Source organism: Phasianus colchicus, chromosome 9 (assembly GCF_987193195.1).
Source record: "Phasianus colchicus chromosome 9, bPhaCol1.hap1.1, whole genome shotgun sequence".
NCBI lineage: Eukaryota > Metazoa > Chordata > Aves > Galliformes > Phasianidae > Phasianus > Phasianus colchicus.
This window is the reverse complement of record NC_143444.1, coordinates 29,287,112-29,305,246: the sequence shown is the minus strand read 5'-3', so window position 1 is coordinate 29,305,246 and position 18,135 is coordinate 29,287,112. Positions and strand designations below refer to the sequence as shown.

At 39.2% G+C, this 18,135-nt stretch overlaps 1 protein-coding gene across 5 annotated transcripts in view; it reads left to right on the top strand.

The window, feature by feature from the left end:
• The first annotated feature begins 4 nt into the window (after positions 1–4).
• LOC116236284 (E3 ubiquitin-protein ligase RNF170-like) overlaps positions 5–18,135 on the top strand; it is a 46,258-nt gene continuing 28,127 nt past the window's right edge. The window contains exons 1-6 of one of the 5 annotated variants that reach the window (XM_090146776.1): positions 5–287; positions 926–1,090; positions 10,756–10,864; positions 14,954–15,027; positions 15,517–15,627; positions 16,715–17,476. In XM_090146776.1, the coding sequence (XP_090002902.1) occupies positions 1,073–1,090; positions 10,756–10,864; positions 14,954–15,027; positions 15,517–15,627; positions 16,715–17,020 (618 nt within the window). In that variant the 5' untranslated portion in view covers positions 5–287; positions 926–1,072 and the 3' untranslated portion in view covers positions 17,021–17,476. The other 4 variants (XM_090146777.1, XM_090146775.1, XM_090146778.1 and 1 more) reach the window with 4 other exon arrangements.

The following is an 18,135-nucleotide window of genomic DNA, read 5'->3' as shown; positions in this document are numbered from 1 at the left end:
ATACCAATCACGGGGGAGTATTCGCGTGGGCGGGGTTACTCCGCTCGGCGGCGGTTTACCTCAGCGGTCGGTTGCGGCGGGTGTGTGGGTAGGGCGTGGATGTGCGGCCGTTCGGTGGCAGGTGACGCACCTGATCGACACCGTGGGCCGCAACACGATGGTGACGGCTCCCAACCTCCTTCCACGGGCCCTGCAGCTCCGCCACAACATGGCAGCCGCCGCCAAAACCGCCCGGTACCACAGGGAGCTGCTGGCGTGGCTCAGGGCTGCGTGTGATCAAGTCGTAGGTAGGTCGGCCCGTCTGCTCCAGCCTCACCGCTGCTTTCAGGGCAGAAATGCTTAGAATACAGAATCCGTTTTAAAACTCCCTTCTGAAATACCTGTGAATAAAGCTCTCAGAATTCCTTCACGGCGCTCCAGTGACTATCCCCTAAGATATCAGATACATTTTCGGCTGTTTTTTAATATATGCACTTTACTCCTCCGTTATTGATTCTTTTTTGGCAGGTTAAAATCGTGGTGGGTGACCTTCCCCTCCTAAAGCCATCCAGCAACACAAAAGGCTCGTTTAAAACAGGCTTTCTTGTTTGTTTTTACGTTAGTTTGGCTTTTTAAACAGTGAAGACTCACAGACTTCTGCACTTTGTACTGCTGAGAGCATTTGTTTTCCTATTTGTTTTATTGTATTATTTGTTTTTATTTTTTAACTTGCCCATCAGGCTTCATCATTTAGCTACTATTCCTTCCTCCTGGTATTTTATGTTACTCCCTTTGTGGGAATACTGCACCACATCAATACTCACCCCTTTATGCAGTACCCCACTCAATTCCCACATGTGTATCAATCTCCACACCCTCCTGTTCATTTCACATACACTCCTACACATTCAACATCTCACACAGTTTCTTTATATGGTTTCTGCAGGCAGCTCCTCTTTCCTGGATTTACATTATACGTGCCAATGAATGCCAGAAGCCACCAGCTGCTTTCCAGGGAACACAAAGACAAGAGCAAGCCAGCCCCATGCCCAGTACTTAAACAGGGCAGATAAGCTGAGCAGGTTCATCAGCCATGAGTGCAGGTGTTAAGGCAAGTCCACAGAGCTGAGGCAAGTACACCGTACCTCGTGATGATGAGACAGTTATAGAAGCCAGGAAGGCAACCCACTGCTCAGGGTCAGGCACAGTCCCGTGATCAGCACAGTGATGAAATAGTTTTGAGGTCAGTCTGGGAATTCATTCCACAGGTCACAGTCCAGGCCAGTGAAGTCCATAGCTATGCATAGCCGTAACTGAGCTGAAGGCCCAGGGCTGAGTTTAAATAGAATTCCTGGTCCCATGGGCAGAGGGTATGGAGAAAGGAACCAGGTGAGGCCTCTAAGGCCTGTTACTGCACTCAAGGCCCTGACAACACGCTCTACTTTCAGCGGGGTCATCTCCCATAAATACAGAAAATACTGCAGAGAATACTTTTCCTCTAGAGGGCTGTATAGTACAGACAGAAAGGAAGCGTCTGATTCTACCAAGGTCTAATAGGTGGCTTCTCATTCAGAAGTATCAAAAAATTATTCATATGGGATGGCTATACTGGAAAGGAAATACAGACTGTATGTAGTACAGGGAGGTTGGTTGAAATCTGTAGGACAGATGCTAATTGCAAAGAAAAAGCAAAATGTACAGGTTCGGTAATCTGGGATTGTATCAGAAGAGATTGGCTCCCCCTTACTTTGTGGCTATTGTGCCCTCTTCAAATGTCTGACTATGATGGAGCACTCACTGAAATAACAGTGTTTCCAAGGAACGTTACACTTAAACCATAAGGAATTGTGCAGAGAACTGCAATACAAATTTGTGTAATTTTGTATCTTCCCAGTTGCAGCTGTACCAGGGCATGTTACAAACTCCACAGCCAGAGCAAGCCATGCTCAGAGTTCAGTGATGGAGTAGATGTAGTAGTAAGAAGGGGAAGCTGTTTAAGTTATGCAAAGTTGAGGTGGTTAGGTTTTATTTTTAAATCCTAGCTGGAATTTTCTTTGCAACCTTCAGCACACTTGAAAAACTGTCAGTAAATTCTGGTTTTGTGCCAATCAAGACAAGAGACTACAACCTGTAATAACATTCCAATCTAGTTTGGCACCTCACACCAGTACTGTAGTTCAGTCTCGTGACATCTTACATCTGCTATTACCCACATTTTAGTCAAGATAAAGAATTACTTCTTGTAATAGGAACTTACTTAAAACATGTTCACTCTCCTTGATGCTTCCTTTGCTTTCTTGACAGGAATATCTGACAGTCTTTTTTAATAAGGGCTGTCCACTTTTTAACAGTAAAGAATGGCATTTACTACAGTAATTTTAATTGATAGACAAATAAAACCTTTGATTTTCAATAGAATTTACAGTATCTCCAATAACTTGAATGTTTAGTTTGGACAGTATGTCTTGGTGATCTGCATGGCAAATAAGCATATCTCTTGTGGTTTAACAGATATTCTTGTTCTTGCTCAAAAATCCTCACTTAAAGGACTACATCTAGGACAGGTTTTTTTTAAGCACTTGAAAACAGAGACACTGGAATGAAAAACAGTGACACTTGGTGGCTAGTTATGTAACATGCACATTCCTAGCCATTAGAATACATGAAATGAAAAAAATCTCAGCTTTTCTATCATATTTAGTGGCTTGACAGACACAATTTATGGAAGTATGCACTTCCCTACTGTAATGCTACAATAGGATAATAGCAGGGTGACAAAGTCTTTGGCTACAGCAAGGATGCAGAAATGAAAAGAGCTGCTTACCTACAGAAGGCCTCAGGTAGGCAGGGATCCCTGTAGGAGAGGTGCCCTCACCTCCACTGCCAACCCTTAAATGAGGTCTAGAAAGGGGTAGATCTTGACTACACTCCTTCCTATCACTCAGATACATTGTATGCATCTGAGCTCCCCTGTGTTGGCTCTGCCTTCCCACCGGATGCTCTATCACTGGTTCAGGCCATGACTTAGTATTTGCACTACACCTACCATCTTTCAAAGGCTTCAGAAACATTGAATAAGCTTCTTGATATCCCATGGAGCGAAGGCATATTTCAATGTTTCAGATTAGTTATATTTTTTGCATCTATTACCAAAATGCATGCATTTAGTAATTACAAAATACAAAGTGATCTGTCAATCTTGATGCCTATTGTATTTCTTGGGCCACGTGTCTCTTCATGTCCTGTCATAGTTTTTCTGGTATATATACCCTGCTGCCTTCTCAATCAAGCTCTCTTTATAATGGAAATTTTCAGTATTTTCATTAAAAAAAGCACTGCTCTCTGTTTATCCTCAAGATGTGGCCAGTTTAGAAGCTAGTATAATAAACATATATATTCAGCATAACTGAACACCTAAAAATCATAGAGTATGAAGAAAATGCACATTATTCTAATGTAAACTCATTGGACTGACTGAAAATTTTCATCAGTACCTTGCTGGTCTTGCACAGGTATGTGTCCTGATTGCTCAATAAACAGAACTGCAGGTCACTGGCACACAGTGCTGTGTGTCTTGTGATCACTGCTGCACCCCCAAGGCCTAATAGTTTGTTATAAAGTTACCAAAGAGACCTATGTCAGCTGGAATAGTCATACCAATCTATTGCTCACTCCTCTGGGGCACTGGTTTAGGGAATGGGAAAACAGCTAATTTCATTATTGCTTTCCAGTCTCACCACTAATTGCATTTTACACGAGTAGCAACTCCCAGAGAAAGGGAGGTACAGAGACAACCTTACCATGTCTGGCTTACTTCCTTATTTCTAGCTGGGAAAAAAAAACAAAAAAACAAAAAAACAAAAAAAAAAAAAAAAACATTCAGAGGAGATTAAAAGAAGGAAAAAACAAAACCAAATCAAATAGAAACTGTACAAAGAGGAAGTACTGATGACTGAAATGCTGACCTGAGTAGCCAACCATTGAAGCTACAGGTCTATACACTTGTATGACTTCTGGTGAGGTCAGGAGGTTCTGATATCTGTGACTCCCTTACCAGGGGAAGGAAGATACACAGTATGGACCTTATGCCTGTTTTGCTGATGATACAGTTAACCAGCATGACTGACTATTATGCTACTATGTTGATGTATCTCAGGTGTTTGAAGAATTCTGGATGTTTTAAGTATTTCTTAAATTTAATATTTTTTTATGAGAGTATATTCTTCAAAGGAGGCTCGTATTTGAATTTTTCTGAAAGGTAGATATATTTCCACATGGAGTAAGTGCCTTTCAAATATTTTCATATTTGTTGGAAATACTTTCTCCACTTGAGGCCCTTTCCTTTGAATTTCCTTGAATTTCTTTTCTCATTTCTCCCTCGCAGTGGGAGAGATGAGAGGAAGTTCACTTTGCAGGTCAAAAAAACAAGGAAGATTATACTATTCCTTGACAACCTTACATGATCACTCCTTAAAAGAAATAGAAAAGATGAGTGTAGTGAGTGACAGATATTACCTGCTTTAGTGTTCCATAATTCCCAAGCAAAGAGTGGTTGAAAAGGCATGGAGATAATGCCACAGAAACAGAAGTCCTGATATTTTCCAAAATTCCATAAAAAACTACTCTGGGAACAAAGTCAGAGGAAAACTAATTGCATCTTTGGCTTCATACAGAAGGAGAAAAAAATGGCTAAGATATTTAAGGAATGGTCTACCTCCATCTTCCCAGGAAGTTTTCTCAGAATGAGGAGCTGTCACGAGCAGCAACACCAGCAGAATGAAGTATTTACACCTCTCTAACATTATTACTTCCCAATGGGACCTCACTTTTTCGTTGTAGCCTCCCTTCCTACCATGCTCTCTACCTTCCTCGGCTGTTTTCCTAACATTTGTCAATCTCTTATCTGCTCTTTTCTATTTTGGGCATTTTGTTTACTTTTTCACACATATCTGCACTTCTATTTTGGTACTCTTATCTTTTGTGTGTGTACGTGTGTGTACAGTGGACGAGGTCACAAGAAGCAATCTTTTCAGACTGATTTTGTGGCAGGGTACTGGCATACAGTTTTGCACTCACAAACCAATTATGGTAAAAATATCTGATCTCTCAAAAGACAAAATAATTTTCAAAACTATGTTCCATATTACTATTAAGAAGCATTATCATCAGTATTCAAGATTAGCTGAATAAAATATTCATAACCCGTTTGTTTCCATTCTGTTTAACTATTGTTAACATCTATAAATTGTTATAAATAATTCACTAAAATATATGCTTTAAAAATAGAGTATTCAAACAGTACTTTCCAGCTGAAGAAGAGAACTGTGTTCAAAACAAAAAAAAATAAACTTGGTGAAAATATCATAGCTATCACTTGCTATCAAGTGACACAGAAACATCCCAAACACAACCACAGCTGAACAGGGCAGGATATGTAAAGCATAACATAAATTGTTATGTTGCTCACAAAGGCAGGTTGAACACAGCAAGTTGGCAAGTATGAGTAAAAAATGAGTTCAAATTTCATATTTATATCAGTCATTTTTTTCTTATAAAAGTAGCTTCAATTTGTCTGAACGTCTTGAACACATTTTTATTCAGATTTTAAGATGGTGTATTGCAGAGTGAAATCCAACTCCTGCAGCAGGTGGATCGAGCCTCTTTTTACCAGATTGTTCACTCTTAAGCAGTAGCAGAGCAGTTACAACTATTTTAATTGGCATTTCCAACAAAGCTACATTTTATGGATCATTCTTTTAAGATAGAAGTTACAATATTCTGATTTTGCTACTCATTCTCTTGTGTTTCCTTTTTAAAAGATTTCTCCCTTGCTTTCCTGATGCAATTCAGTGACAGCTGGTCTGACATGCTTTCCTCTTGCTTAGGAGCTATGATAAAAGCAGCTCTGATAGCCTGGATCTTCATTTCAGCAGAACACTGTAACACTGCCTACATATTGTGTATCCAGCATCCACCACTCTTACTTCCCAGAATGGAATTAGGTCACACATGGGACACACTGGGAATTCATAATGCAGAATCCCATCTCAGCCTTGAACCCCTTACTTTGTGTCAAATGTCATTCAATAGGCTCTGCTCCAAAACTCAGCCAGGAAGTGCTATTTCACATCTTTTTATGTCTCAATCCAACTTTAGTTGGGAAGTAGAATAGGAAGCTTTATGTGGAAACTTGTGAATTAATAATGCAGTAAAAAAAGGGCTTGGCATGAACAGAGCAACTGAAGCCAACTGTTGACTTTGATGGAACTACCTCACCACTTGAACTCTAATGGTAACTAAGGAATAATATATTGAGTGCTATTAAAAAATGAAGACAAAATCCTGCTTATTGAAACAATGCAGCTTTTCTCATCCGATTTCCAAGAACAGCCTGTATGTAAGGAAATAAGCAACTGCAAGAGACATTGCACAAATGCACACAACTCTTGGCAAGTAAAAGGAGATCATCTGGGCTTATTTCACCCTTATGGAAAGTCCACAATCTTTTTGCTATTATTTTGTCAGAGGGAGTTTTGGTATTAAAACAATCCCAATCCTTTCTTTAGTAAGTTGTAATGAAACGCTTGTGTGAGCTACCAAGAATAATTTGATGTGTTCAATCCGATTTTCCAGTGAATAACCTTCCTGTCTAAAAGAAAATCAGACTCTTTACGAGGACTAACTGACATCCTTGTTATCAGCCTTTATGGATTTAATATGCTGAGCAGAGAAGAGCAGCTGGGAAAAGGTTGGAGAAAACATTCAGAGACTTGGAGTCCACTGGGGTGAAGCACTTCAGTAGAACAGCCTGGAAAGGATGCCACTACTTACCCCACGTCAGTTCTCTGGAAAAAGAAACAGCTCTGGCTTCTGCATCTGTTAGTCTGGCACCTTCAGCAAGTAATTAAATCACACTGTAGATTTGTATACATACTTAGATAAATAATAAATGACAGCTATCACACTGTCATGCAAGCATGCATGCATATCCAGGGCAGGAAATCACATACAGCATTTCATTTGTTGCCAATTTATCTCTAACACAGTGAGGAAGATGCCCTAGGGACTGGTGACTAACAAGGAGCATTGTTTATGCTACAAATCCCATCCGGTTATTAGTCTTTGAAAAGTGTTTTGTTTAGCTTATCAGCGCTTCAGCAGGAATGCCAGGGGCATTATTTTTGTAGTAAGTGTATTTCTACTCCAATATTACTGACTCCCACTCAACCTCTCCATAAGAGGTTACGTGTTACTTGAGGGCTGAAAATTAGGCACGTGCTTCAATGCCTTCTTGAATCAGGATCAGGGTAGTTAGCACTGCACAAAACCAAGGCCTTGACAGGTTTCCTTATTAATTTTGCTTCAGTAAATTGGAGAACATCTTTGTAGAAATCAAGCCTTTCTTAAGGACTACAGAGCATGACAAAGAATAAATACCTTATGAAATATATATGCTGATAAATTAAAAGTATTTTAACAAGTTAGATCTGCTTAATTTCTACATTTTGCTTGCTTCATTGGATGATACTGTGTTACTCAATCTAATTCTACACTTCTGCAATACCAAAGTATCACAGGCATCTGGCAAGTTTTAAGCCTCTTTCACAATAGTACTACAGTTAATCGTTTGTCCACACAATTGATAGGCTGCTATTTTTTCAGGTTATCAAAATACCTGTAGCATGCCCTTGATCAAGTTAATATTTAAAAATAGTAATGCAATATTTTTATTACATTCAGGTATCTTTTTTGTTCATACTAAATATCTTCTAGGACAAAAATTTAGAGTTGCTTTTGTTTATTTTCCCCAGGAGACCTCTGTTGTTTTTTTTTTTTAAAGCAGACTTGCTTTATTGAAGGGAACAAAAAACCCACCTCACATTTCCTTCAAAACCTTATTTAGAACATTTGAGAGACTTGCCATCGGGCAAGTAAGTTAATAATTGACAATGACACCCAGCAGGCCTGCATGAATGATTCCACACCATAACACTGACAGCTGGCATAACTTACTGAGCTCCTCTCAAACATTTCTGCAAAGAGGAATGGTAAGCTAAATTTTATGTGCATCTTCTGAACCAAGGCAGGAAATGTTTATTATAATTGTTATACATAAATAATTGAAATAATATTAGTACTTTTAATCATTAAATTACTTTTGGAAAATTTGTACAGGTATATTCTCCTTTGTAAAACAACTTATTCTTATTTTACTTGTGATCTAATTTAATATTTTTGTCAAATAAGGAACTGTCCAGTGTATCATCACTGATCATCTCAGTTGTCCTGTAACCAAGGCAAGGAGCAACTGCTCACCTATCACAGGAAACAGTTCTGTTAATTGCTTTCTCCATTTAAATTCCTTCTCTTCAAACATGTCAACTCATCAGTGATGCTTTAAAAACATCGCTGTGGGAAAACTGAGAAATACAGTGAGCTGAGCTGCATTGAAGAAAACGTTTTTACACCTAGGAGCTTCTGGCTTTATAATCAATGATATGATTACTGTGATTCTGTGATTTTGTGTTTTTCTTTTACATACAAGTATGAAACTTTATCAAATCTAGTGACAACATGTAATGCAGGCTTGATTTTGTTCTACCGGAGTTTTCTGAAATACTCGGTTTTTATTTTGAGCCAAAAGCTGTATCCAGATTTGAAAAGACCTCTTCCTTCCCCTGTTCCCTCCTTCCCCCCAGAAAAAGGGATTCTGTCACACAGGGAACTTCTGTTTTGAAGGGCTCCGAAGCCCGAGCTCTGATCAGGTACTTCCATGGGAGTTCCACCCCAACAGCCAAAACACCTGTGGTGCTCACTGACAAAAGAAAAACATGAAGATCTGATTGTAGCAGAACTGAAAGCTGCCTAAAATGTTAGCAGAAGTGACAGTTTTAATTCTGCTGTTTCTGGATTACATGTTGAATTAGTGTATGAGAGGAAGATCCCTAGAAGTCTTTTATTTTGGGCCCAGTCACACTAAATGTTGTATTTTGTTATGACCATTTAGTGCCATCAAGAACTAACAGGCACAAGACACAAAATGCTAGCTGCCATAATCACTGCTTCAATCTCCAATTCAATCTTCAATTCAAATATTCCAAGGCTGGCTCAAGATTTTGGAAGGGGTAAGATTTATTCTGGCAGATAAATATCTATCAAATATTGACTGTCTTCTATCAGGTCCATCTGGACAGTCCTCCTATAACCAGCACAAAGCCATCTCAAACACAGTTCCAAGCATTTGAACTAAATACATCAGAAAACTGATTTGCACAAAATCTATTCAGATAATGAAAGATTCAACTTGTTTTTCCTAGCTTATCTACTTGAGACAAGAATAAGGCACTGACATCTTTGTTGAAGGTGACTCAAAACACTTGATTACTGTAAAAGTGTCCCCACCAGGTCACACCAGGGCCACTTAGCTCTCTGTGCTGCAGTGGATATTCACAGAAGAATAAAGGAACAGGCAGTTTTATGAAGCTTCCCCAGAATGCTCTTTCATTCTCTAGCAATGTATTGTTTGCTAACTTCCTCAGACAGAGGTACCACCTTTGTATTTAGCAGCGCTCAATGCCCAGTACCTATTCAGATTCAGAATTCAGATTCAGTACCTATTCGGATTCAGAAATTCACAGCATCCATAATAAGCACACTCACTGCTTAATTATCTATATAAAGAAATGCCTATTTCTTCTCATGGAACCTAACACTTGTCAGTCACATCATGAGAGCTGGACAAATTTCCCACATTGCTTCATTCAGTAAGAGAAAGATTACAAGAAAATGAAAGTCGCTGCTTTGTGACATTCAAATGATTTTTCTTCATCTCTACATGCAGATATTCTTCATTGGGTGTCACTATCAGAGGATCACTGTCTGTTTCCTTGCTGTAATTCATAAAGCCCTAACTTTCATGCTCTGAACACAGAGCTTCTCAACACTTGGCTGACGAGGAGCTTACCTCAGCAGAACTCGTATCATAGAGCAACACAGTAACATTCAACTTGCCCACATTAAGTCAGTAGAAGATGAATCATCTGGAAAAGTTATAATCATTCATCCCCTAGGAATCATGTAGCATGTTAATTGCTGTACAACACATTCTAATACAAAATACACAAGTAGTTTCAACTTGTTGAGATTGCAGAGGGCAAGAGTGCTGCTCATAATTTCCATCACTTATAGTCTGGGAATGCCGGGTTTCCCTTGACTCAAGATCTGTTACATAATCAGAAACACATTTGCTTTGTTGTGAGACAAAGAAATGTGCACAAAGAAAGTGTGTTAGTACTTTACAGAAATAGCATAGCTACCTAATCAGTTTATGTAATATATGCATGCGTATACATATGTAACGTGTTTGCAGACACAGAAGTTGCAAACTGCAAGCAGTTCCTCAGCTGACACGAACTATTACAGTTTATATCAGTTGAAACAATTCACTTCTTAATCTGTGTTAGTACTGCATAAGAAAGCAAAATACAGAAATGTTCAGTGCTTATGAAGTTTAGAAAACATTGTGTCAGAAGGTATTTGCCCAGAGGTCATTTGTCACTCTACTAGACTTGACTTACCTCCGACACTACTCCTTTCTGTAGGACTACACAAATTACTTCTGCCCAATTTTCACTATCTGCTGAGGTAACTATTAGTTGTGCCAACACCTCCATTTAGCTTCTGTGATTCTTTGCTAATTCATAATAAATGATATTTATTGAACTGACTGTCAATCGCAATAGTAATTTACTGAAGACTGCACTACTTCTCTTTCAGGAATCACTCCAGGTTCAGCAACCTAGTAATCACAGTGACTTCAGCTGCCCCATCTGTCTCCAGACAGCGACTCTCCCAGTAGAAACCAACTGTGGACATCTGTTCTGTGGTAAGTTTTCTGGGTTGAAAGTACAGTGCTTATAAAGGCTACTAAATGCAGCACACTTCCCACAGAGATCTCAAATCCTGTGCAAGAACCATTCTAAGCACTTCTCCCAGTAATTAGAGTTATGAGGAGCAGCTGAGTCCCTAGGTTTTTCAGCCCAGAGAAGAGGAGGCTGAGGGGAGGCTTCATGGCAGCCTACATTTTTCCTCACAAGGGGAGCAGGAGCCAGCACTGATCTCTGACAGCAGCAGGATCTGAAGAAAAGGCACAGAGCTGTGTCAGGGGACGGTCAGCCGGGTTAGGAAAATGTTCTTCACCAGAGGGTGGTCAGGCACTGGAACAGGCTCCCCAGGACAGTGCCCATGGCTGCAAGCCTTCTGGCATTCTGGAAGCCTGTTTTTTAAAACAGTCTTAGACATATTTCATTTTTGGGTGGTGTTGTAAAGTGCCAGGAGTTGAACTCAATGATCCGTGTGGATCTCTTCCATCTCAGGATGTGTTTCTATGATTTCAGAAGAAAATTCCCTTACTAATACAAGAGAAGTTTAATCTTTCTATCACCAGGAAAAAATCACAATCTTTTTCTGTTTACTACCTTCATACTTACAAGGAGCCACTTTTGAAATGCCCAGGAAGTCACAAGACAAAAAGTAACAATTTTGTAAGATTCTGTTAAATTACAACACAAACTCATGGAATAATTAAAAGGCCTAGAAATCCAAATAGTTTGTATTCAAGTATGTGGAAATGAACTTAGTTTCTCTCAGACCTCTGACATACATACTTCAGTGAGTTTACAGGTAAAGTTTACAACCTTACCGCCCCAGCTGCTTATCAAGTTCCTTGCTGAATGCTGTCGTCACCATTGCAAGGGGTGACAGTAAAGAACTGGAGTTTATGATCTGATGAGATTGAAATTGCTATTGAAGGTAGTTCAGTGCTCCTGTGCAGCATAACATCAGTAAACTCTGGCAGAAGGTCATGCAGGCTGCTGGAGGCAGTAATATCTGACATATCTGACTCTCCAGCAGCAAAATATATCAAAATGCACTAGGCAAAAACATAAAGCTCCTTTCTATGTTTTTCAAAGACCTTACAGCAAGTTTGATTTATAGTTATAAGCTATTGACAATTTCTTCATCATGTACAACTGTTATAAAAAGTCCTAAGCAGAAATGAAAACAAGGCCCTGTATTGTAGTTCATGTTCGTGCAAAAAGAATGAATTTTGTCTAGAGGAAGTGTCATTTTTTTTTTCTAGATTGAAATAATGCTCTTCCAGACCAACACTTCATCAACACTGCTAATATCTCTGTCCTCTGAAACCACAACAGACCAATGAGGTGGCAACAGCTATAGACACATTGTAGGGACCATCTACAACGTGCATGACACCATTTAATACTTCAGCTTTTCTCATGTTTTTATTACTACACATTGTTTTCTACCACACAGGAAAAGGATAGTTTAAACAAAACTCACTCCAGAAGAAACAGTAAGCTTATGGCCTCCAAACATGTTTCAAGTAATATCATGTAAGCTGCCATTTCAAATACAAAGATAGACATGATGACAGACATCATTAATTTTCCTCCTTCTCTGGCCTGGTTAATTTTTCCTTTCCCACTTATGAATATGACATCGTTACAATCAAAAAGGTCAGCACAGTGGAAAGGTGATAGAGAAGCATTACATCAAAGGGACTAGCATGGATGGAATGGTGTTACAAAGGAAAAGCACTCACCCATGCTCAAGGATCAAGGTTCACAGGAAAGACTCCACAAGGGAAGTCTCTCTCATCAGAGACCCTTCCTTGGGGCAGTCAGCCCTGAAATGAGGTCTGAGAGAGGTGCAGCCAGGCTCCACCCCTTCCTGTCCCACAGGTGAACTGCCTTCACCTGTGCTCACAAGGCTGAGTGGGTCCTTTCCCCAGGTGCTCAAGCAGTGGTTCATGCTGTCACTCAACAGTTACTATACAGACATAATGAGTTGGGCCTTATTTTTGTTTTGCAATTTGTGGAGAAGTACCATCTATAAGCTTGGTATATGTTATCATTAACTGTATCTATTTAAATAGGCTTTACATTCCCCAAATAGATCATCATTTACACTCTGAAACATAAATTCCAGTGCAATGCTGCACTATCCATGCTCTGACTATGTTTTTGTAGTAGAAGCATAACGTGTCTGTTTTTCATGTCTTAAACCTATAAAATTTTACATTGGGCTTATCAAAACCATTCTTCATAGATCTAAGTCTGTTGTGACTGAAATCAGTAACAAAACTTCTCCCAGTACCCCATGGAACAGAGCTAAGGCAATGCGGAGCACTCTTAATAAATTCCACTCTGATAAAAGTTTTATTTAAAAAATGTGGTCAACCCAGAGCTTTTAAAGAAGATTAATATGGACTTATAAAAAAAAAAATAAAATTATTATTAGTAGTAATTCATACAGTTTGTCCTGAAGTTTTCCTTTTCAGCTTCAGTTTGAACCATATGCTCAGGAAGTTCAATTGAAAAATGATCCTTGTGCAATATTATTTTTTCTAATTAACAAAAACCTCAAAGGTATTTTAGAAAAACCTATGGACTCCCTCAGAAGGTTGTGTAGCAGGCTAGATTGAAACAGGATTTTGCCCATTTTATGAAAAATGCACTGAAGCACAAATAGGTCAACTTCAGAGGAGTCCTTCCCTTCCTGTTCCACTAAACACAGGATTTTGCATGTAGCAAATTTTAATTTCCATGGGGTTCTATTTTTAAAGCCCTCAAAGAAATATGAGATCCATTAGTACCCCACTGTCATCACTGGGATTGAGTACAGGCACAATTGCGTGGCTCATGATACAGGATCTGGACCCAGAGGGTCAAAGCAGCTCCTGAAGTCAGGCATGATGGCTGTCAAATGCAAAAGTTCAAGCAAAGGCTTGAAGCTTGTTGCCAGACTGAGTTTATATATACCACATGAGGATTTAGATATAAACGCAGCCGTGTGCCCAGCTAACTTCTGTCTGTGCAAACAAACCAGAGGAGTCAGAAAGAAAAACCCTGCACTCAAATAAAAATAAAATGCACGAGTCAGAGCAAGGTTCATGAAAATATCCTTAGGGCAAATGTATCATCTCCAATATAGGGGTGTCCTCTTTAGGAGGTAACTGACAGCATGAACATTTTTTATACCTGATTTTGGACACATTTCTCCTCTAAAATCCTTCTTTTCAATGACAACGCAAAAGAAAGTCCGGGTACAGAAAAGGCTGCAGTAAGGGCTCCTGAAGACTTCCTGTTGCAAAACTTCTTAAGCTACTTACTGGTTGTTTTTAAAAACAAACACCATTGTTCAATCCAATAAAACAATTCCAACAAAATGGCAACACAGTGTTCCACTGCTGCTTTCACTGTGATCTTTGTCAAATTTGACCAGTTTACATGTTAAGAGATACTTTTTCTTGACTGTCACATTGAACTTGGGAGCTGAAAGTCAAGCTGCGCTACTTCTGACCAGATGCTATTTATGTTTTGTTGTTTTTGCTGTTAGTACCACCATTGATATTCATGTATGTCAAGCACTGCTATCAGGTACATGCACAGGCTTATGTTAGTGTCCTCAGACTCTGCCCTCTTCAACACCTGAGAGATTGGTGTTAAGATGGCACTGCATTTGGAAATTAGTTAGCAGTTGTTTTGGTAAATCAAAAAGAATGCATTGACTAACCTTTCCACAATGTACACACAGCACTGTGCAATGTATACATATATGTACACATACTGGAAGGGTACTTGTATTCCTGAGTGCTTCATCCACAAACAAGGAAGCTGCAAGAATAAGATATTATCCACTGTCAGAGTCTTTGTTAGGGGGAAGTTCCATGCTGCTGTATATATCAACACAGATCTACAGCTCCATTTTTACAGTTTGAGGAGTAAAACTGCATCTTGAAATGAAAGCAAAGAATTACATCTTAAAATGAAAGTAAAAAATAACATCCATTTCTGCAATCAACTGTAGAAAGAACACTTATTAATTCTAATAACTTCTTATAAACATTAAATATCCTCAAATATACTCCATGCATCTTTTTTTTCTGTAGGTTCTTGTCTAATTACATACTGGAAACATAGTCCTTGGTTAGGAGCAATAATCTGCCCTCTCTGCAGACAGAAGGTAAGACATCTCCCCTGCATACATCTGCATTATAATAAATAGAAAATGACAAGCTTGAGCTCTTAGGATCAACTCTATTCATCCTCTAATTTTCCATTGCATTTCAAAACCCACTTACAGTTGAATGACTCTGCAGCCAATCACATTTATAATTTGACACATCTTATCAGGCAAGAAATATTATACAGGCCTCTGGCATTTTACTTTTGTATAGTTTATTGAATCTCTGGGATAACATTCCGTAAAAAGCAATATGGGACATGGGACTCCCTCATCTCCGTTGACCACTGCCAGAGCCTGCCTGCTGTACTGGCAGGTTGGATGCAAGTCATAAAAGGAAGATGTTCTTGCTGTTGTGGAACTGCTGGAACTGTACAAAGGTCAATTTGTAATAGAGAGCCTATGAAGAGACGTGTGCTACAAAACAATATCCTTTATACTGAAGATTAAAATACACAGTGGTAATGCCTGTATTCTTTTCTTATGAAGGTGGTGGTTCTGGTTAACATCTCCTGTGAAAAGCTACACGATAAGCCAAGTAAACAGATTGTTCATGACATTAGAGTGTACAACAAGCGTTTCTCAGGGCAACCTCGACCTGTAAGTATTTCTAAATCTACATTTATGTAGTTAGTACTGCATAACACACAGAGGATTGCAAGGGACTCAACAGTGAAAGATGGTTTGTCTCAGTATGTGAATTACCTTTTTATACACTCACTGATGATATTATAGGGGAAGTTTTAACATTCGCTGCTAGAGTCAGCATCTTCTAGTAACGGTGCTTCTGAGTTTCTAGCTCAGAGAGATCACTCTGCAGTCATCCTAGCAGGAAGGAGAAGGCAATGCAAGATGACACTTAGGAAGTGAAGCAGAATTAGAGAGTCAGTGAAAACTTTCACGTTTGAACTCATATTTGAACTCCAGGAGTTTAAAATACATCTAGGTCTTTTGTTCCAAAGCAGATCCCAGCTTAGAAAGCAGCTGTAGGTTTTTTTTTTTTTTACTGAGGCATTGCCAAATTCAAACAGTCTACACTGGCTCTGTACTTCGTTAAAGCTGGAATCCCAGATGGTGTGGGGACGTGACAGGTACTGGAAGTGATGTGAAAGATGAGGGCTAAAGGCACATGTGAGACCCATTCTTGACAGCGTGCAGAATATCACCAAAGCAAATCCTCCTGTCCTGTCAAATCCCAGTGGGGGGCCCAAACAGGACTGTGGAGTCTGTTTTAATCTGTGGACTAAACTAAGCACTGTGCTTGAGAATGTTAGTTTCCAACCCAACAAATTAGTATCAACAAGCAGGAATGATTATTATAATGACTCAGTCCTACGTTTTTTCCCTTCCACACTCTTGTGAGACTTGAGGCCTCTTTTTCATGTACTGATAGCATACGCTTGATGCCAGACTTTAAAGAGAGCATGTATACTCAAGGCAGCCATTAAGGCCCTGTTTCCAAAAGTGTCAAGTATAATGCTCTATGCAAAGTGCTGGGAAAGTGAGGATTGCCTTAGGAGCGTGCCTGTAGATACTGCAAAATAACTGACCTGCCTTGGTGAACTGGGACAGCACAGAACGTTTTTGCATTCAAAAGATTTGAATCTAGAAGTGCTTAAAGACTCGTGCAACCAAAAGAACTGCATGGATCAGAATGGAGCAGAACTTCACTCATCTGCATGTTTAGTTTGCAGATTACCTCTATGACATGCCATTGTTCCTGACTCTTGCCTTGCGAGGAATCTTCACCTGGGGTGGTCTCATGTGCATTTTTTTCCTAAGACTTGTTGTTTGCTCCTTCGGAACAATCATATGCTTATCGTCTCCTTTTGACACGATGCCTGGGCCTCTCTGCAGAACACTTGGAACAGCTGATGACATGGTGGTTGTTTCCCTTCTTTTCATTTGTGTGATAAACATTTGTCAGCAAATTGCAACAAACGGGGTAAATATGGCAAGGTCTGCAGCTCAGAGCATGCTGTCAGAATCCTGAGTGACTCAAACTTTGATTTCTCAGTCAAAATCAAACAGTGACAGGCTTCTCCTCCATTTGGGGCAGCATGTGATGGATTTGTCATTCTGCTGTAAAGACTGAAGCAGGACTCAAGTGATATTTGGCATGGCGAAGTGATTCGATGTGCAATTGCTTAGAAGGCTGTGCCATTGTGTATTTACTATACTCTTTTATGCTTTATGTATCTCCAACTTATCCTCATACAAAGTGCCTGAATTGAAAATGCCTAAGCCTATCAACAGGACCTAAAATTACAATGCCAGTCAACTTACAGTTGAGATTTTTAGAACTTTTAAGTTTTGACATTTCATGTCTTGGTTCAGTTTGAATACAATTTAATTTGAGAATTTAGCAAACTGCTGTTTGCCAGGTCTCAAGTAACACAAGTAATGTTAGATAATACCTCTGCAAAATCTTGTGTTGGTTCTTTTTGCTATCACAGCTGATTACATATCCAATGGAATACAGATTTTTACAGCTCTGCTATGAGTACAGTCCTGATTCTAATATTGGGCAATATGAACCTGATAGTAATACTGGCTTGGAGCAAAAATGCAACTGTAAAATGTAAGTATTACATGGGGAGAATGGCATATAAGGATCATGCAAGAAGTGTAGGCAAATCTCTGTGTAAGTCTTTTGTCTAAACCTACACAAAGTGTACAGCTTTGGTGAACTCTGTTCTCTTAAGCTTTAACAAAGTTAGTATGAATGGTTGTTTCCTTTGTGGACTCCATACACTCCTTGTGTTTTCCTTGCAAGTCTTGGTACTACTTTAGGGAGAGATAAAGGCTACATTTCTGATGATAAAGAAGTTTATGGAAAATCTGCTGAAGTTGCTGTGTGTGTTGAGTGTGACAAGTTAAAAATGCTGGTAAAGTGCCAGACAAACCTAAGCATCTGTCACTGTACAATCTGTACATTTGTTATGTATTTGGAGTCAGTGAACTTCGTTTTTACATATGAGTTGTATATTAAAATTGATATGTTAAAATATATGAATATTTATTGTTCACAATACACTGGTCTCCAACTGTTTTTTTTCTTTTTACACATTTTCAATTGACATATTTTATTGTACCCTTTACTGTATG